Source organism: Oncorhynchus mykiss, chromosome 11 (assembly GCF_057628025.1).
Source record: "Oncorhynchus mykiss isolate SJ-2025 chromosome 11, ASM5762802v1, whole genome shotgun sequence".
Lineage (NCBI taxonomy): Eukaryota > Metazoa > Chordata > Actinopteri > Salmoniformes > Salmonidae > Oncorhynchus > Oncorhynchus mykiss.
Window position 1 is genome coordinate 85,370,959 of NC_143032.1, and position 21,324 is coordinate 85,392,282.

Consider the following 21,324-nt stretch of genomic DNA (forward strand, 5'->3'; position numbering starts at 1 on the left):
TGTTAGCCTACATGTATTGGAGTTTCAGCCTACATGTATTGGAGTTTCAGCCTACATGTATTGTAGTGTTAGCCTACGTGTATTGGAGTTTCAGCCTACATGTATTGGAGTTTCAGCCTACATGTATTGTAGTGTTAGCCTACGTGTATTGGAGTTTCAGCCTACATGTATTGGAGTTTCAGCCTACATGTATTGGAGTTTCAGCCTACATGTATTGGAGTGTTAGCCTACGTGTATTGGAGTTTCAGCCTACATGTATTGGAGTGTTAGCCTACATGTATTGGAGTTTCAGCCTACATGTATTGGAGTTTCAGCCTACATGTATTGGAGTTTCAGCCTACATGTATTGGAGTGTTAGCCTACGTGTATTGGAGTTTCAGCCTACATGTATTGGAGTGTTAGCCTACATGTATTGGAGTGTTAGCCTACATGTATTGGAGTTTCAGCCTACATGTATTGGAGTTTCAGCCTACATGTATTGGAGTGTTAGCCTACATGTATTGGAGTGTTAGCCTACATGTATTGGAGTTTCAGCCTACATGTATTGGAGTTTCAGCCTACATGTATTGTAGTGTTAGCCTACGTGTATTGGAGTAGAGCCTACAAGTATTGGAGTGTTAGCCTACATGTATTGGAGTTTCAGCCTACATGTATTGTAGTGTTAGCCTACGTGTATTGGAGTAGAGCCTACAAGTATTGGAGTGTTAGCCTACATGTATTGGAGTAGAGCCTACAAGTATTGGAGTGTTAGCCTACATGTATTGGAGTTTCAGCCTACATGTATTGGAGTTTCAGCCTACATGTATTGTAGTGTTAGCCTACGTGTATTGGAGTAGAGCCTACAAGTATTGGAGTGTTAGCCTACATGTATTGGAGTTTCAGCCTACATGTATTGTAGTGTTAGCCTACGTGTATTGGAGTAGAGCCTACAAGTATTGGAGTGTTAGCCTACATGTATTGGAGTAGAGCCTACAAGTATTGGAGTGTTAGCCTACATGTATTGGAGTAGAGCCTACAAGTATTGGAGTGTTAGCCTACATGTATTGGAGTTTCAGCCTCCATGTACTGGAGTGTTTTCCTACATGTACCCTAGCTTCCCTGCCTCATGCGCTCCCTCACTAATCTGTTGTTTTAGCTCTGTGATCCCCTTAGTGATCTCTGACCAACTAAGGAATCCAGAAGTTGCATTCCAAATGGCACTTGTCCAGAGCACATGAGGCTCTGTTCAAAAGCAATGCACTATACAGGGAACAGGGTGCAGTTTTGAGACGCAGCCCAGGAACAGTTAGCAGAGCAGTAAGCAGAGCTCTACCACAGAGCCATGATGCTGCTGGATGTGGGTCAGTCCCAAATAGAAACAGAGTGTCAGCAAGCTCCTGTTAGATTTCACAGCACTGATTCCTCAGCTGATAAAAGAGGATCCCCTTACAGACCAGACCAAGGCTGCATTCTTTAAGACACTGACATGGTTTTGTATGGATTATATAGGTTTGGCATTTAAAGCTAGAATTCTTCATTTTAACGATAACAAAGTGGACACCCAGCCTAGGTTTTGGCAAAAAGCTGAGCTGGAATTTTTATTACCAATATCATAATTCATAGGTCATTTTGATGCAAGTACTGGCCCGTTTAAACCATGTTTTAAGGCTATACAGTGTTTGTTTACATTTACTTTGTTTAGTAAAACAAGTTTATATCTTGGGTTCTCATGGAGTGTGCAATTTGAACTAAAGCTCATGAGGAATTTATAAATTATATTCTTCCCAAAAAAAAGGGATCTATGGTTACTGTAGATATCATTAAATAATAAAAATGGATGTAGCAATTTAGGATTCTAGATTTAAGAAAGATTGTCAATCTAACCCCCTCCCTGGGCCAAGTCTAACCCCCTCCCTGGGCCAAGTCAAACCCACTCCCTGGGCCGAGTCTAACCCCCTCCCTGGGCCGGGTCTAACCCCCTCCCTGGGCCGGGTCTAACCCCCTCCCTGGGCCGGGTCTAACCCCCTCCCTGGGCCGGGTCTAACCCCCTCCCTGGGCCGGGTCTAACCCCCTCCCTGGGTCGAGTCTAATCCCCTCCCTGGGCCGGGTCTAACCCCCTCCCTGGGCCGAGTCTAACCCCCTCCCTGGGCCGGGTCTAACCCCCTCCCTGGGCCGAGTCTAACCCCCTCCCTGGGCCGGGTCTAACCCCCTCCCTGGGCCACATGGGTCTTCTTGACGCCAAAAACAAGTCCACTGTTGACCACTCTTTTAAGTGCTTTAACTCCCTCCTTTCCCTCCAGAATCATACAGCCTCCATTGACCTCTTGTCTTGTCTTTTTTTCTTTCCAAAGGGGTTAATATTGATCTATCATCCTCCATGTGAAGCCGCTTCAATAATCCTCTATCCTCTCCTCCCAGCGAGCGTGGCTCTTGCTACGCGGCCGACCGGACATTTGTCAGGAAGGAGCGTTGATGGGCTGTGAATGAAATTGGTCAAGAAAAAAAAAAAATACCCATTACCTTGTCAGAATTCTATTTTTACGTCATTAGGCCGTATTCGGGGAGAATGGGATTATGTCCACGGGCTGATGGAGATGCCTACCGCCTTATAGTGGGGGCAGTAAATAATGATTGGCTATAGAGGAGTCCTAGCCACTAGGTCTTACTCAGTCATATCATTATTTTATAAAGAGACACCAGAATTTCCAACTGATGTAAGAGAGTGGGGGTGGGGGTGGGGGTGGGGGTGGGGGTGGGGGGGGGGGGTCAGATGTGTTTGTGTTGTATGTGGAGTAAATTGATCAGAATGTATTATCATTTATAATAAGAGGTTTCATCTTCATTCTTCGCTCTCATACCATTGAGGCCAAATAGAAATGGAGGGGGACTAAGCCCCCCCCCCCCCCCCCCCCCCTCATAAATTACGCCCTAGAAGAAGTTATAACCTTCCTTTGTTTGTGCAATGTTGTTCCTCCGTGCTATCTGAGCAGGGAAAACAAAGAAAGGAAGCCCAACTGTTTCCTTCTAAATACCAGAGGATCTATATAGCGTGTTTTAGGAACTATATCAGGTTTGTATTGATTCTAACTACACTTTCAATCTGAATTTACTGATTTTTTTTTTCCTGATCCTGGCGATAGAGCAGCTGAGGCCCAGGCTTTGGGTGGAGGATTCCTCTTTATTACAGTTAAAATGACGACGGATATGGCTTTAACGGTATTAATCAACTGCTGTGTCGTCTCCCTATTGCCTTTTCTCTTTCAGTTCACACTTTTCGCTGAGGTGTTCGGCAGCAAACCATGGGAACCCCCTCGCTTGCTAAAGACAATCTATTTCCCTCTGCCAATTAGCTCAGAATTTCCAGTAATAGATTTTCATTCACAACAAAAAAGACACATTGATGCATAATCTCTTATTCTATTCGTCTTCTTCAACAGATGGGTTATAGGTGGACACAAGGATGGACTGTCTGCTATCCAACGGAATCAAACTAAATGACACAGGAAATAGGAAATAACTCGGCCTCGGATGAAGGCGGCGAGCGCCAGTACCACTTCGGGAGGGAAAACAAAAGACCCCATGGCCATTTTCATGAAGAATGTCCGAGGAAAGGACAAGAGACCATCAAAGACATTTATGGGGGAAAAAAAGGAAAACATTGTTTTCCTCTCTTTTAAATTCTGTTGTTTAAAGGACATTGCAATGGCCAATGACCTCGAGAGTGGAATGCAGTGGGAAAATAAAAGGGTCTGTCACTGCCTGGGAAAAAGATCAGGTTCCAGGATTCAATAAATACAATGAGGCAATCCTACTTTCTTCACACAATAATCAAAGGACCATTTTTTTCGACCACCGCATTCTAAGTGAATGAAAAAGGCGATAGCTTTTCATGCCATTGTTGTATTAAGGTCAGAGTGGGCATTCCATTAGGTGTTGTAAGAAGGTCAGAGTGGGCATTCCATTAGGTGTTGTATTAAGGTCAGAGTGGGCATTCCATTAGGTGTTGTATTAAGGTCAGAGTGGGCATTCCATTAGGTGTTGTATTAAGGTCAGAGTGGGCATTCCATTAGGTGTTATATTAAGGTCAGAGTGGGCATTCCATTAGGTGTTATATTAAGGTCAGAGTGGGCATTCCATTAGGTGTTGTAAGAAGGTCAGAGTGGGCATTCCATTAGGTGTTGTAAGAAGGTCAGAGTGGGCATTCCATTAGGTGTTGTATTAAGGTCAGAGTGGGCATTCCATTAGGTGTTGTATTAAGGTCAGAGTGGGCATTCCATTAGGTGTTGTATTAAGGTCAGAGTGGGCATTCCATTAGGTGTTATATTAAGGTCAGAGTGGGCATTCCATTAGGTGTTATATTAAGGTCAGAGTGGGCATTCCATTAGGTGTTGTAAGAAGGTCAGAGTGGGCATTCCATTAGGTGTTGTAAGAAGGTCAGAGTGGGCATTCCATTAGGTGTTATATTAAGGTCAGAGTGGGCATTCCATTAGGTGTTGTAAGAAGGTCAGAGTGGGCATTCCATTAGGTGTTATATTAAGGTCAGAGTGGGCATTCCATTAGGTGTTATATTAAGGTCAGAGTGGGCATTCCAGTAGGTGGTATATTAAGGTCAGAGTGGGCATTCCATTAGGTGTTGTAAGAAGGTCAGAGTGGGCATTCCATTAGGTGTTGTATTAAGGTCAGAGTGGGCATTCCATTAGGTGTTATATTAAGGTCAGAGTGGGCATTCCATTAGGTGTTATATTAAGGTCAGAGTGGGCATTCCATTAGGTGTTGTAAGAAGGTCAGAGTGGGCATTCCATTAGGTGTTGTATTAAGGTCAGAGTGGGCATTCCATTAGGTGTTATATTAAGGTCAGAGTGGGCATTCCATTAGGTGTTGTAAGAAGGTCAGAGTGGGCATTCCATTAGGTGTTATATTAAGGTCAGAGTGGGCATTCCATTAGGTGTTGTAAGAAGGTCAGAGTGGGCATTCCATTAGGTGTTGTAAGAAGGTCAGAGTGGGCATTCCATTAGGTGTTATATTAAGGTCAGAGTGGGCATTCCATTAGGTGTTGTATTAAGGTCAGAGTGAGCATTCCATTAGGTGTTATATTAAGGTCAGAGTGGGCATTCCATTAGGTGTTGTATTAAGGTCAGAGTGGGCATTCCATTAGGTGTTGTATTAAGGTCAGAGTGGGCATTCCATTAGGTGTTATATTAAGGTCAGAGTGGGCATTCCATTAGGTGTTATATTAAGGTCAGAGTGGGCATTCCATTAGGTGTTGTATTAAGGTCAGAGTGGGCATTCCATTAGGTGTTGTAAGAAGGTCAGAGTGGGCATTCCATTAGGTGTTGTATTAAGGTCAGAGTGGGCATTCCATTAGGTGTTATATTAAGGTCAGAGTGGGCATTCCATTAGGTGTTGTATTAAGGTCAGAGTGGGCATTCCATTAGGTGTTGTATTAAGGTCAGAGTGAGCATTCCATTAGGTGTTGTATTAAGGTCAGAGTGGGCATTCCATTAGGTGTTGTATTAAGGTCAGAGTGGGCATTCCATTAGGTGTTGTATTAAGGTCAGAGTGGGCATTCCATTAGGTGTTGTATTAAGGTCAGAGTGGGCATTCCATTAGGTGTTATATTAAGGTCAGAGTGGGCATTCCATTAGGTGTTATATTAAGGTCAGAGTGGGCATTCCATTAGGTGTTGTAAGAAGGTCAGAGTGGGCATTCCATTAGGTGTTGTATTAAGGTCAGAGTGGGCATTCCATTAGGTGTTGTATTAAGGTCAGAGTGGGCATTCCATTAGGTGTTGTATTAAGGTCAGAGTGGGCATTCCATTAGGTGTTGTAAGAAGGTCAGAGTGGGCATTCCATTAGGTGTTGTATTAAGGTCAGAGTGGGCATTCCATTAGGTGTTGTATTAAGGTCAGAGTGGGCATTCCATTAGGTGTTGTATTAAGGTCAGAGTGGGCATTCCATTAGGTGTTATATTAAGGTCAGAGTGGGCATTCCATTAGGTGTTATATTAAGGTCAGAGTGGGCATTCCATTAGGTGTTGTAAGAAGGTCAGAGTGGGCATTCCATTAGGTGTTGTAAGAAGGTCAGAGTGGGCATTCCATTAGGTGTTATATTAAGGTCAGAGTGGGCATTCCATTAGGTGTTGTAAGAAGGTCAGAGTGGGCATTCCATTAGGTGTTATATTAAGGTCAGAGTGGGCATTCCATTAGGTGTTATATTAAGGTCAGAGTGGGCATTCCAGTAGGTGGTATATTAAGGTCAGAGTGGGCATTCCATTAGGTGTTGTAAGAAGGTCAGAGTGGGCATTCCATTAGGTGTTGTATTAAGGTCAGAGTGGGCATTCCATTAGGTGTTATATTAAGGTCAGAGTGGGCATTCCATTAGGTGTTATATTAAGGTCAGAGTGGGCATTCCATTAGGTGTTGTAAGAAGGTCAGAGTGGGCATTCCATTAGGTGTTGTATTAAGGTCAGAGTGGGCATTCCATTAGGTGTTATATTAAGGTCAGAGTGGGCATTCCATTAGGTGTTGTAAGAAGGTCAGAGTGGGCATTCCATTAGGTGTTATATTAAGGTCAGAGTGGGCATTCCATTAGGTGTTGTAAGAAGGTCAGAGTGGGCATTCCATTAGGTGTTGTAAGAAGGTCAGAGTGGGCATTCCATTAGGTGTTATATTAAGGTCAGAGTGGGCATTCCATTAGGTGTTGTATTAAGGTCAGAGTGAGCATTCCATTAGGTGTTATATTAAGGTCAGAGTGGGCATTCCATTAGGTGTTGTATTAAGGTCAGAGTGGGCATTCCATTAGGTGTTGTATTAAGGTCAGAGTGGGCATTCCATTAGGTGTTATATTAAGGTCAGAGTGGGCATTCCATTAGGTGTTATATTAAGGTCAGAGTGGGCATTCCATTAGGTGTTGTATTAAGGTCAGAGTGGGCATTCCATTAGGTGTTGTAAGAAGGTCAGAGTGGGCATTCCATTAGGTGTTGTATTAAGGTCAGAGTGGGCATTCCATTAGGTGTTATATTAAGGTCAGAGTGGGCATTCCATTAGGTGTTGTATTAAGGTCAGAGTGGGCATTCCATTAGGTGTTGTATTAAGGTCAGAGTGAGCATTCCATTAGGTGTTGTATTAAGGTCAGAGTGGGCATTCCATTAGGTGTTGTATTAAGGTCAGAGTGGGCATTCCATTAGGTGTTATATTAAGGTCAGAGTGGGCATTCCATTAGGTGTTGTATTAAGGTCAGAGTGGGCATTCCATTAGGTGTTGTATTAAGGTCAGAGTGAGCATTCCATTAGGTGTTGTATTAAGGTCAGAGTGAGCATTCCATTAGGTGTTGTATTAAGGTCAGAGTGAGCATTCCATTAGGTGTTGTATTAAGGTCAGAGTGGGCATTCCATTAGGTGTTGTATTAAGGTCAGAGTGAGCATTCCATTAGGTGTTGTATTAAGGTCAGAGTGGGCATTCCATTAGGTGTTGTAAGAAGGTCAGAGTGGGCATTCCATTAGGTGTTGTATTAAGGTCAGAGTGGGCATTCCATTAGGTGTTGTATTAAGGTCAGAGTGGGCATTCCATTAGGTGTTGTAAGAAGGTCAGAGTGGGCATTCCATTAGGTGTTGTATTAAGGTCAGAGTGGGCATTCCATTAGGTGTTATATTAAGGTCAGAGTGGGCATTCCATTAGGTGTTATATTAAGGTCAGAGTGGGCATTCCATTAGGTGTTATATTAAGGTCAGAGTGGGCATTCCATTAGGTGTTGTATTAAGGTCCGAGTGGGCATTCCATTAGGTGTTATATTAAGGTCAGAGTGGGCATTCCATTAGGTGTTGTAAGAAGGTCAGAGTGGGCATTCCATTAGGTGTTATATTAAGGTCAGAGTGGGCATTCCATTAGGTGTTATATTAAGGTCAGAGTGGGCATTCCATTAGGTGTTGTATTAAGGTCAGAGTGGGCATTCCATTAGGTGTTATATTAAGGTCAGAGTGGGCATTCCATTAGGTGTTGTATTAAGGTCAGAGTGGGCATTCCATTAGGTGTTGTATTAAGGTCAGAGTAGGCATTCCATTAGGTGTTGTAAGAAGGTCAGAGTGGGCATTCCATTAGGTGTTGTATTAAGGTCAGAGTGGGCATTCCATTAGGTGTTATATTAAGGTCAGAGTGGGCATTCCATTAGGTGTTGTAAGAAGGTCAGAGTGGGCATTCCATTAGGTGTTGTATTAAGGTCAGAGTGGGCATTCCATTAGGTGTTGTAAGAAGGTCAGAGTGGGCATTCCATTAGGTGTTGTATTAAGGTTAGAGTGGGCATTCCATTAGGTGTTGTAAGAAGGTCAGAGTGGGCATTCCATTAGGTGTTATATTAAGGTCAGAGTGGGCATTCCATTAGGTGTTGTAAGAAGGTCAGAGTGGGCATTCCATTAGGTGTTGTAAGAAGGTCAGAGTGGGCATTCCATTAGGTGTTGTATTAAGGTCAGAGTGGGCATTCCATTAGGTGTTATATTAAGGTCAGAGTGGGCATTCCATTAGGTGTTGTATTAAGGTCAGACTGGGCATTCCATTAGGTGTTGTAAGAAGGTCAGAGTGGGCATTCCATTAGGTGTTGTATTAAGGTCAGACTGGGCATTCCATTAGGTGTTGTATTAAGGTCAGAGTGGGCATTCCATTAGGTGTTGTATTAAGGTCAGAGTGGGCATTCCATTAGGTGTTGTAAGAAGGTCAGAGTGGGCATTCCATTAGGTGTTGTAAGAAGGTCAGAGTGGGCATTCCATTAGGTGTTGTATTAAGGTCAGAGTGGGCATTCCATTAGGTGTTGTAAGAAGGTCAGAGTGGGCATTCCATTAGGTGTTGTATTAAGGTCAGACTGGGCATTCCATTAGGTGTTGTATTAAGGTCAGAGTGGGCATTCCATTAGGTGTTATATTAAGGTCAGAGTGGGCATTCCATTTGACGTTAGGGTCGTTTGCAGGATAATGTCCAGAAGACTTCTTAGCTTGTCATCATACATTTCCTTACAGAGCAGTATGGAATTAGTTTTTCACAACAGTGAACAATTCAAACTATTTAACCCTGAATAATAAATTCTGATTTACATAATGCCCACTAAGCAGTTGATTTTTTTAATCCTTTACTTAACCATCGAAGTCATACTGAGATGTAGAAATATTTTTTTGTACTACCTGCCCTGTACTTTTTGTACGCCTGATATTTGTCGTTTTACTATCCTGTCTTTGCAACACTAGAACCGTCAAGTCTTTCAATCTTACCCTTTTCATTTTTGTAATTTCAATAACTTTATTTAAATAAAAAGCCATGACCTGTCCCTGTGTGTATTTTACACTCTAAGATGAATATCATGAAAATATTACAACGTTTCAGAACATTTCATCCTCAAAGCGCCACTTAGTGTGTTGTGAAATGAATGTCAAGTCATATTTTAAATTATATATATCTGCCTTATTGCTGGACCCCAAGAATAGTAGCTGCTGCCTTGGCAGGAACTAATGGGGATCCGTAATAAACCCCAGGAAGAGTAGCTGCTGACTTGGCAGGAACTAATGGGGATCTATAATAAACCTCAGGAAGAGTAGCTGCTGACTTGGCAGGAACTAATGGGGATCCGTAATAAACCCCAGGAAGAGTAGCTGCTGACTTGGCAGGAACTAATGGGGATCTATAATAAACCTCAGGAAGAGTAGCTGCTGACTTGGCAGGAACTAATGGGGATCCGTAATAAACCCCAGGAAGAGTAGCTGCTGCCTTGGCAGGAACTAATGGGGATTTATAATAAACCCCAGGAAGAGTAGCTGCTGCCTTGGCAGGAACTAATGGGGAGCCATAATAAACCCCAGGAAGAGTAGCTGCTGCCTTGGCAGGAACTAATGGGGATCCATAATAAACCCCCGGAAGAGTAGCTTCTGCCTTGGCAGGAACTAATGGGGATCCATAATAAACCACAGGAAGAGCAGCTGCTGCCTTGGCAGGAACTAATGGGGATCCATAATAAACCCCCGGAAGAGTAGCTTCTGCCTTGGCAGGAACTAATGGGGATCCATAATAAACCTCAGGAAGAGTAGCTGCTGCCTAGGCAGGAACTAATGGGGATCCATAATAAACCCCAGGAAGAGTAGCTGTTGCCTTGGCAGGAACTAATGGGGATCCATAATAAACCCCAGGAAGAGTAGCTGCTGACTTGGCAGAAACTAATAGGGATCCATAATAAACCCCGGGAAGAGTAGCTGCTGCCTTGGCAGAAACTAATGGGGATCCATAATAAACCCCAGGAAGAGTAGCTGCTGACTTGGCAGGAACTAATAGGGATCCATAATAAACCCCAGGAAGCGATTTCTCAGCCAAACGTGAAGAACAAATGGAGCTGTTTCGCCTACAAAAATAATATTTTGGGAAAAAATGAACTTTGGCTATCTACCTGGGAGTCTCGTGAGTGAAAACATCCGAAGTTCATCAAAGGTAAACAATTTAATTTGATTGCTTTTCTGATTTGTGACAAGGTTGCCTGCTGCTAGCAAGGCATAATGCTATGCTAGGCTATCGATAAAATTACACAAATGCTTGTCTAGCTTTGGCTGTAAAGCATATTTTGAAAATCTGAGATGACAGGGTGATTAACAAAAGGCTAAGCTGTGTCTCAATATATTTCATTTGTGATTTTCATGAATAGGAAGATTTTCTAGGGGTATTTATGTCCGCTGCGTTATGCTAATTAGTTTCAGGCGGTGATTACGCTCCCGGATCCGGGATGGGTAGTATCAAGAGTGACCATGGTGATATTGTCTATATAAATGCAGCTGCCACTGTATTCAAGCCATTGGACCCAGTTTTTCAATGTACATTACGGGAGCTCAGTACACGTCACTTTGTATCAGAAAGTAGGCTGGCCTTGAAGTAGTGTAGTTGATGTGTATATAGATATGTATAGTGTAATTGATGTTTATATAGATAGGTATAGTGTAAATCACCGTATACTTATCGGCAGACTCAACAGCCTTGGTTTCTCTAATGATTGCCTCGCCTTGATCACTAAAATACTTCTCAGATAGAGTTCAGTGTGTCAAATCGGAGGGCCTGACAGTCTCTATCGGGGTGCCACAGGGTTCAATTCTCGGGCCGACTCTTTTCTCTGTATATATCAATGATGTCGCTCTTGTTGCTGGTGATTCTTTGATCCACCTCTATGCAGACGACACCATTCTGTATATATCTGGCCCTTCTTTGGACACTGTGTTAACAAATCTCCAAACGAGCTTCAATGCCATACAACTCACCTTACGTGGCCTCCAACTGCTCTTAAACGCTAGTAAAACTAAATGCATGCTCATCAACCGATCGCTGCCCACACCTGCCTGCCCGCCTAGCATCACTACTCTGGACGGTTCTGACTTAGAATATGTGGACAACTATAAATACCTAGGTGTCTGGTTAGACTGTAAACTCTCCTTCCAGACTCACATGAAGCATCTCCAATCAAAAGTTAAATCTAGAATTGGCTTCCTATTTCGCAACAAAGCATCCTTCACTCATGCTGCCAAACTTACCCTCGTAAAACTGACCATCCTACTGATCCTTGACTTCGACGATGTCGTTTTCAAAATAGCCTCCAACACTCTACTCAACAAATTGGATGCAGTCTATCACAGTGCCTTCCGTTTTGTCACCAAAACCCCATATACTACCCACCACTGCGACCTGTATGCTCTCGTTGGTTGGGCCTCGGTACATATTCGTCGCCAAACCCACTGGCTCCAGGTCATCTATAAGTCTTTGCTTGGTTAATCCCCGCCTTATCTCAGCTCACTGGTCACCATAGCAACACCCACCTGTAGCACGCGCTCCAGCAGGTATATTTCACTGGTCATCCTAAAAGCCAGTTCCTCTTTGGCTGCCTTTCCGTCCAGTTCTCTGATGCCAATGACTGGAACGAATTGCAAAAATCACTGAAGTTGGAGACTTATATCTCCCTCACTAACTTTAAGCATCAGCTGTCAGACCAGCTTACCAACCGCTGCAGCTGTACACAGCCCATCTGTAAATAGTCCATCCAACCAACTATCTACCTCATCCTCATATTTGTTTTTGATTTTCTGCTCTTTTGCACACCAGTATCTCTACTTGCACATTCATCTTCTGCACATCTATCACTCCAGTGTTAAGTTGGTAAATTGTAATTACTTCGCCACTATGGCCTATTTATTGCCTTACCTCCTTACTCCATTTGCACACACTGTATATAGATTTTTCTATTGTGTTATTGACTGTACGTTTGTTAATGTGTAACTCTGTGTTGTTGTTTTTCTCGCACTGCTTTGCTTTATCTTAAAATGAAATAAAGTGATGTGTATATAGGTATGTATAGTTTAATTGATGTGTGTGGGAAGGAATTAGTTAGAATAAATCCCACATTTCACTAGAAGCTACTGTGTTATTATCCTCACTAATATCCTATACTTCTGTCTACCTCTCTCTCTCCCTCATCTCAACCTTTCTCCCTCTCCAAGACAATCATACTTACTCAAAACATACTTACATCATAAAATGACAACACTAAATGTCTCCCCTGTTGTCAGGGCGGCAGGGTAGCCTAGTGGTTAGAGTGTTGGACTAGTAACCGGAAGGTTGCGAGTTCAAACCCCCGAGCTGACAAGGTACAAATCTGTCGTTCTGCCCCAGATAACCCACTGTTCCCAGGCCGTCATCGAAAATAAGAATTTGTTCTTAACTGACTTGCCTGGTTAAATAAAAATAAAAATTTAAAAAATTAAGTAGTCATAGTGTGACTGTGTTGTCAGGCATTAAGTAGCCATAGTGTGACTGTGTTGTTAGGCATTAAGTAGCCATAGTGTGACTGTGTTGTTAGGCATTAAGTAGCCATAGTGTGACTGTGTTGTTAGGCATTAAGTAGCCATAGTGTGACTGTGTTGTCAGGTATTAAAAGTAACCATAGTGTGACTGTGTTGTCAGGCACTAAGTAGCCATAGAGTGACTGTGTTGTCAGGCATTAAGTAGCCATAGTGTGACTGTGTTGTCAGGCATTAAGTAGCCATAGTGTGACTGTGTTGTCAGGCACTAAGTAGCCATAGTGTGACTGTGTTGTCAGGCATTACATAGCCATAGTGTGACTGTGTTGTCAGGTACTAAGTAGCCATAGTGTGACTGTGTTGTCAGGCACTAAGTAGCCATAGTGTGACTGTGTTGTCAGGTACTAAGTAGCCATATAGTGACTGTGTTGTTAGGCATTAAGTAGCCATAGTGTGACTGTGTTGTCAGGCATTAAGTAGCCATAGTGTGACTGTGTTGTCAGGTACTAAGTAGCCATAGTGTGACTGTGTTGTCAGGCACTAAGTAGCCATAGTGTGACTGTGTTGTCAGGTACTAAGTAGCCATAGAGTGACTGTGTTGTCAGGCATTAAGTAGCCATAGTGTGACTGGGTTGTCAGGCATTAAGTAGCCATAGAGTGACTGTGTTGTTAGGCATTAAGTAGCCATAGTGTGACTGTGTTGTTAGGCATTAAGTAGCCATAGAGTGTCTGTGTTGTCAGGCATTAAGTAGCCATAGTGTGACTGTGTTGTTAGGCATTAAGTAGCCATAGTGTGACTGTGTTGTCAGGTACTAAGTAGCCATAGAGTGACTGTGTCCCAGCTTCCTCTCTGGTGCACTGCCTTGTCCTGAACACATTTTAAATAACAAAACATATGATCATCTCTTCAGTGGACAGGAAGGAAAGGAAGACACACAACCTGACCATACTATATCTATCCTATATCTCTCCTATATCTATCCTATATCTCTCCTATATCTATCCTATATCTGTCCTATAGCTATCCTGTATCTATCCTATATCTCTCCTATATCTATCCTATATCTGTCCTATATCTATCCTATATCTCTCCTATATCTATCCTATATCTCTCCTGTATCTATCCTATATCTATCCTATACCTATCCTATATCTATCCTGTATCTATCCTATATCTCTCCTGTATCTGTCCTATATCTATCCTATATCTATCCTATATATCCTATATATCAATCTATCCGGCAGGGTAGCCTAGTCGTTAGAGTGGTGGACTAGTAACCGAAAAGTTACAAGTTCGAATCCCCGAGCTGACAAGGTAGTCTGTCGTACTGCCCCTGAACAAAGCAGTTAACCCACTGTTCCTAGGCAGTCATTGTAAATAAGAATCTGTTCTTAACTGACTTGCCCAGGTAAATAAAGGTTAAAAACATCTGTCCTATAGCTATCCTGTATCTATCCTATAGTGATGATATATTTATCCTATAGGTAAAAGATAAACAGTCATTATAAAGTCACATCCCAAAATCAGTAGCTCCAGTTTCCTTGTGTTTTCTATACGTAGAACATGACACCACAGCCAAACTCCACTTCGAATAGTTGATCCATTATTGGATTGATGGCTGAGTGTTACCTCACACCTCTCTATCTGCCAAAGAGGGTGTTGTCTTTCACAGAGAAGGGAGGGACGGAGAGGAGAGGAGAGGAGAGGAGAGGAGAGGAGAGGAGATGAGAGGAGAGGAGAGGAGAGGAGAGGAGAGGAAAGAGGAGAGGAAAGAGGAGAGGAGAGGAGAGGAGAGGAGAGGAGAGGAGAGGAGAGGAGAGGAGAGGAGAGGAGAGGAGAGGAGGGAAGAGTGAAACATAGCTGGTCAGCTTTTGTTAGTTAACCCAATGCTCCCTGTCACTCACTGCCTCAGGGGGTGGGCACTACGGCAGGCATCTAAGAGCCAATTGGTTGGTTGGTTGGCGGTTAAGGTGGAGGGGAGTGAAAGCGGTGTTAAGTGGGTGGGGGGTAAACGCAAGGCGAGTAAGGGGGCGGGGAAAGTAGGGGCGGGGTTACTGACCTCCTGAATCAGAGACGAGGAGCCGCCACCGATACCGACACTTGAATTTCCCAGCTTCCTCTCTGGTGCACTGCCTTGTCCTGACTGAACACATTTTAAAGGACAAAACAGATGATCATCTCTTCAGTGGACAGGAAGGAAAGGAAGACACGCAACAACAGCACATCCTGACCACATACTGACAACAACCTGAGCACATCCTGACCACATACTGACAACAACCTGACCACATACTGACAACAACCTGACAACAACCTGAGCACATCCTGACCACATACTGACAACAACCTGACCATATACTGACAACAACCTGACCACATACTGACAACAACCTGACCACATACTGACAATGACCTGACCACAACCTGACCACATACTGACAACAACCTGACCACATACTGACAACAACCTGACCACATACTGACAACATCCTGACCACATACTGACAACAACCTGAGCACATCCTGACCACATACTGACAACAACCTGACCATATACTGACAACAACCTGACCACATACTGACAACAACCTGACCACATACTGACAACAACCTGACAACAAACTGACCACATACTGACAACAACCTGACCACATACTGACAATGACCTGACAGGGAGCAACCTGACAACAACCTGACAACAACCTGACCACATACTGACCACACACTGACAACAACCTGACCACATACTGACAACAACCTGAACACATATTGACAACAACCTGACAACAATCTGACCACATACTGACAACAACCTGACCACATACTGACAACGACCTGACAACAACCTGACACCAACCTGACAACGACTGACCACAACCTGACACCAACCTGACCACATACTGACCACAACCTGACCACATACTGACAACAACCTGACCACAACCTGACAACAACCTGACCACATACTGACAACAACCTGACCACATACTGACAACAACCTGACAACAACCTGACCACATACTGACAACAACCTGACAACAACCTGACCACATACTGACAACAACCTGGCAACAACCTGACCACATACTGACAACAACCTGACAACAACCTGACCACATACTGACAACAACCTGACCACATACTGACAACAACCTGACCACATACTGACAACAACCTGACCACTTACTGACAACAACCTGACAACAACCTGACCACAACCTGACCACATACTGACAACAACCTGACCACATACTGACAACAACCTGACAACAACCTGACCACAACCTGACAAACACTGACCACATACTGACAACAACCTGACAACAACCTGACTACATACTGACCACATACTGACAACAACCTGACCACATACTGACAACAACTTGACCACATACTGACCACATACTGACAACAACCTGACAACAACCTGACCACATACTGACAACAACCTGACCACATACTGACAACAACCTGACCACATACTGACCACATACTGAAAACAACCTGACAACAACCTGACCACATACTGACAACAACCTGACCACATACTGACAACAACCTGACAACAACCTGACCACATACTGACAACAACCTGACAACAACCTGACCACAACCTGACCACATACTGACAACATACTGACAACAACCTGACCACATACTGACAACAACCTGACCACAACCTGACCACATACTGACAACAACCTGACCACATACTGACAACAACCTGACCACATACTGACAACAACCTGACAACAACCTGACCACACACTGACCACAACCTGACAACAACCTGACCACATACTGACAACAACCTGACCACATACTAACCACACACTGACAACAACCTGACCACAACCTGACAAACACTGACAACAACCTGACCACAACCTGACCACAACCTGACCACATACTGACAACAACCTGACCAACACTGACCACATACTGACAACAACCTGACCACATCCTGACCACATACTGACAACAACCTGACAAACACTGACAACAACCTGACAAACACTGACAACAACCTGACAACAACCTGACAACAACCTGAACACATACTGACAACAACCTCACAACCTGCAAACACTGACCACAAACTGACCACAACCTGAACAACAATGAAACCGTGGACTAGATAAACACACAATGCCAGTCTTTTAAAATGAAAGGGAAGGAGATATTTAAATAGCATGTAAAATGTATAGACTAAATATAAAAACTAAATGTAGTCTAGTCTAGGCAAGGTCAAATCATTTAAACATACACATGAACAAAAACAAAATCATAATTTTACTATGATGACATTGTCTTTTCAACAAAGTCTATCATTCTAAAGACAATAAAATATGTAATTTGCAATACACACCATACTTGTCCCAAGAGAGGGGGATTGAGATGCTAAATATATGTAAAGAGAGTAGTACAGGGCTGGTTTATGCAAAACCATGCAAATTGGATGATGTTAGTTGTCCCAGTATGAGGAAGGGAGCGAGGGTTGATAACAGACAGATGACAGGAAGAGAGAGACCATCAGGAAGGAGGAGTGATATCAAATGACAGGAAGTGAGAGAACATCAGGAAGGAGGAGTGATAACAGACAGATGACATGAAGTGAGAGACCATTAGGAAGGAGGAGTGATATCAGATGACAGGAAGAGAGAGACCATCAGGAAGGAGGAGTGATAACAGAAAGAGAGAGACCATCAGGAAGGACGAGTGATATCAGATGACAGGAAGAGAGAGACCATCAGGAAGGAGGAGTGATAACAGAAAGAGAGAGACCATCAGGAAGGAGGAGTGATATCAGATGACAGGAAGAGAGAGACCATCAGGAAGGAGGAATGATATCAGATGACAGGAAGAGCGAGACCATCAGGAAGGAGGAGTGATAACAGAAAGAGAGAGACCATCAGGAAGGAGGAGTGATATCAGATGACAGGAAGAGAGAGACCATCAGGAAGGAGGAGTGATATCAGATGACAGGAAGAGAGAGACCATCCTAAGCTCATTATTTGCATCGGGATGCAAACACATTGTTCCTCTATTCAAGTTGTTCTTTCCCTAACTAGCTCTGTTGTTCTCTCCCTCTCCCTGTCTCTTTCTTTCTCTCCTCTTATCTGTATAAACCTTTCTCCCTCTCTCTCACTTTCCACCACTCTCTCCCAGGCTATATATGGACTGTTGTATCTTCCTTCCTTTTTTGTCTTTCTCTCTTGTTGGCTCGCTCTCTCCTTATCCATCCATCCAACAATCCCTCCTCCACCCCACACCAGTGTTGCTAGTCAGTTAGAGGGCTTAACACAAGGTAATTGACTCACGTTACACCCGACAGACAGACAGACAGACAGACAGACAGACAGACAGACAGACAGACAGACAGACAGACAGGCAGGCAGGCAGGCAGGCAGGCAGACAGACAGACAGACAGACAGACAGACAGACAGACAGACAGACAGACAGACAGACAGACAGACAGGAGCATCAATAAAACACAGTATTACGAAAATAAGACAATATTGTCAATGAGATAATATATATATATATATATATATATATATATATAGTAAAGGTAGCACACAGGTTTAACCTCACCAAACGAAGTGCACACACACTCAATCTACACACAAAGCAAAAACAGGTTCCATTAAAACATGTTTTTATAATAAATACATTTAAAAACAGAAATATCATATTTACATAAGTATCCTGACCATTTACTCAGTACTTTGTTGAAGCACCTTTGGCAGTGATTACAGCCTCAAGTCTTCTTGGGTGTGGCGCTACCAGCTCGGCACACCTGTATTTGGAGAGTTTCTTCATTCTTCTCTGCAGATCCTCTCAAGCTCTGTTAGATTGGATGGGGAGCGTTGCTGCACAGCTATTTGCAGGTCTCTCCAGAGATGTTCGATTGGGTTCAAGTCCGGGCTCTGGCTGGGCCACTCAAGGACATTCAGAGACTTGTCCAGAAGCCACTCCTGCATTGCCTTGGCTGTGTGCTTAGGGTCGTTGTCCTGTTGGAAGGTGAACCTTCACTCCAGTCTGAGGTCCTGAGTGCTCTGGAGCAGGTTTTCATCAAGGATCACTCTGTACTTTTCTCCGTTCATCTTTGCCTCAATCCTGACTAGTCTCCCAGTCCCTGCTGCATTAAACACATCCCCACAGCATGATGCTGCCACCACCATGCTTCACCGTAGGGATGGTGCCAGGTTCCCGCAAGACGTGACACTTGGCATGCAGAACAAAGAGTTCAATCTTGGTTTCATCAAACCAGAGAGTCTTGTTTCTCATGGTCTGAGAGTTTAGGTGCCTTTTGGCAAACTCCAAGCAGGCTATCATGTGCCTTTTACTGAGGAGTGGCTTCCGTCTGGCCACTCTACCATAAAGGCCTGATTGGTTGAGTGCTGCAGAGATGGTTGTCTTTCTGGAAGGTTCTCCCATCTCCACAGAGGAAATCTAGAGCTCTCTCAGTGACCATCTGGTTCTTCGCCCCCGATTGCTCAGTTTGGCCAGGAGGCCAGCTCTAGGAAGAGTCTTGGTGGTTACAAACTTCTTCCATTTAAGAATAATGGAGGCCACTGTGTTCTTGGGGACCTTCAATGCTGCAGAAATGTGTTGGTACCCTTCCCCAGATTTGTCCCCCTCAGTCAATATGGTGTTGCATGACCAACCTGTCCCCCTCAGTCAATATGGTGCTGCATGACCAACCTGTCCCCCTCAGTCAATATGGTGCTGCATGACCAACATGTCCCCCTCAGTCAATATGGTGCTGCATGACCAACCTGTCCCCCTCAGTCAATATGGTGCTGCATAGTCAACATGTCCCCCTCAGTCAATATGGTGCTGCATGACCAACATGTCCCCCTCAGTCAATATGGTGCTGCATAGCCAACATGTCCCCCTCAGTCAATATGGTGCTGCATAGCCAACATGTCCCCCTCAGTCAATATGGTGCTGCATAGCCAACATGTCCCCCTCAGTCAATATGGTGCTGCATAACCAACCTGTCCCCCTCAGTCAATATAGTGCTGCATGACCAACCTGTCCCCCTCAGTCAATATGGTGCTGCATGACCAACCTGTCCCCCTCAGTCAATATGGTGCTGCATGACCAACCTGTCCCCCTCAGAGTCAACATGGTGCTGCGTAGTCAACCTGTCCCCCTCAGTCAATATGGTGCTGCATGACCAACATGTCCCCCTCAGTCAATATGGTGCTCCATGACCAACATGTCCCCCTCAGTCAATATGGTGCTGCATGACCAACATGTCCCCCTCAGTCAATATGGTGCTGCATAGTCAACATGTCCCCCTCAGTCAATATGGTGCTGCGTAGTCAACATGTCCCCCTCAGTCAATATGGTGCTGCAGAGCCAACATGTCCCCCTCAGTCAATATGGTGCTGCATGACCAACCTGTCCCCCTCAGTCAATATGGTGCTGCATAGCCAACCTGTCCCCCTCAGTCAATATGGTGCTGCATAGCCAACCTGTCCCCCTCAGTCAATATGGTGCTGCATGACCAACATGTCCCCCTCAGTCAACATGGTGCTGCATAGACAACACGTCCCCTTCAGTCAATATAGTGCTGCATGACCAACATGTCCCCCTCAGTCAATATGGTGCTGCATAACCAACACGTCCCCCTCAGTCAATATGGTGCTGCATAGTCAACATGTCCCCCTCAGTCAATATGGTGCTGCATAGCCAACATGTCCCCCTCAGTCAATATGGTGCTGCATAGCCAACCTGTCCCTCTCAGTCAATATGGTGCTGCATGACCAACATGTCCCCCTCAGTCAATATGGTGCTGCATGACCAACATGTCCCCCTCAGTCAATATGGTGCTGCATAGCCAACATGTCCCCCTCAGACAATATGGTGCTGCATGACCAACATGTCCCCCTCAGTCAATATGGTGCTGCATAGTCAACATGTCCCCCTCAGTCAATATGGTGCTGCATAGTCAACATGTCCCCCTCAGTCAATATGGTGCTGCATAGTCAACATGTCCCCCTCAGTCAATATGGTGCTGCATAGCCAACATGTCCCCCTCAGTCAATATGGTGCTGCATAGCCAACATGTCCCCCTCAGTCAATATGGTGCTGCATAGTCAACATGTCCCCCTCAGTCAATATGGTGCTGCATAGTCAACATGTCCCCCTCAGTCAATATGGTGCTGCATAGCCAACATGTCCCCCTCAGTCAATATGGTGCTGCATAGTCAACATGTCCCCCTCAGTCAATATGGTGCTGCATAGTCAACATGTCCCCCTCAGTCAATATGGTGCTGCATAGTCAACATGTCCCCCTCAGTCAATATGGTGCTGCATAGTCAACATGTCCCCCTCAGTCAATATGGTGCTGCATGACCAACATGTCCCCCTCAGTCAATATGGTGCTGCATGACCAACATGTCCCCCTCAGTCAATATGGTGCTGCATGACCAACATGTCCCCCTCAGTCAATATGGTGCTGCATAGCCAACATGTCCCCCTCAGTCAATATGGTGCTGCATAGCCAACCTGTCCCCCTCAGTCAATAT

The 21,324-nt window shown here is 44.3% G+C and overlaps 1 protein-coding gene across 1 annotated transcript in view; it reads right to left on the reverse strand.

Annotated features, from left to right (window-relative positions):
• Positions 1-21,324, reverse strand: part of LOC110536507 (AT-rich interactive domain-containing protein 3A) — a 252,077-nt gene that overhangs the window by 198,069 nt on the left and 32,684 nt on the right. The window contains exon 3 of the mRNA XM_090191276.1: positions 14,841-14,924. Within this exon, the coding sequence (XP_090047402.1) occupies positions 14,841-14,924 (84 nt within the window). The remainder of the gene's footprint in view (positions 1-14,840; positions 14,925-21,324) is intronic.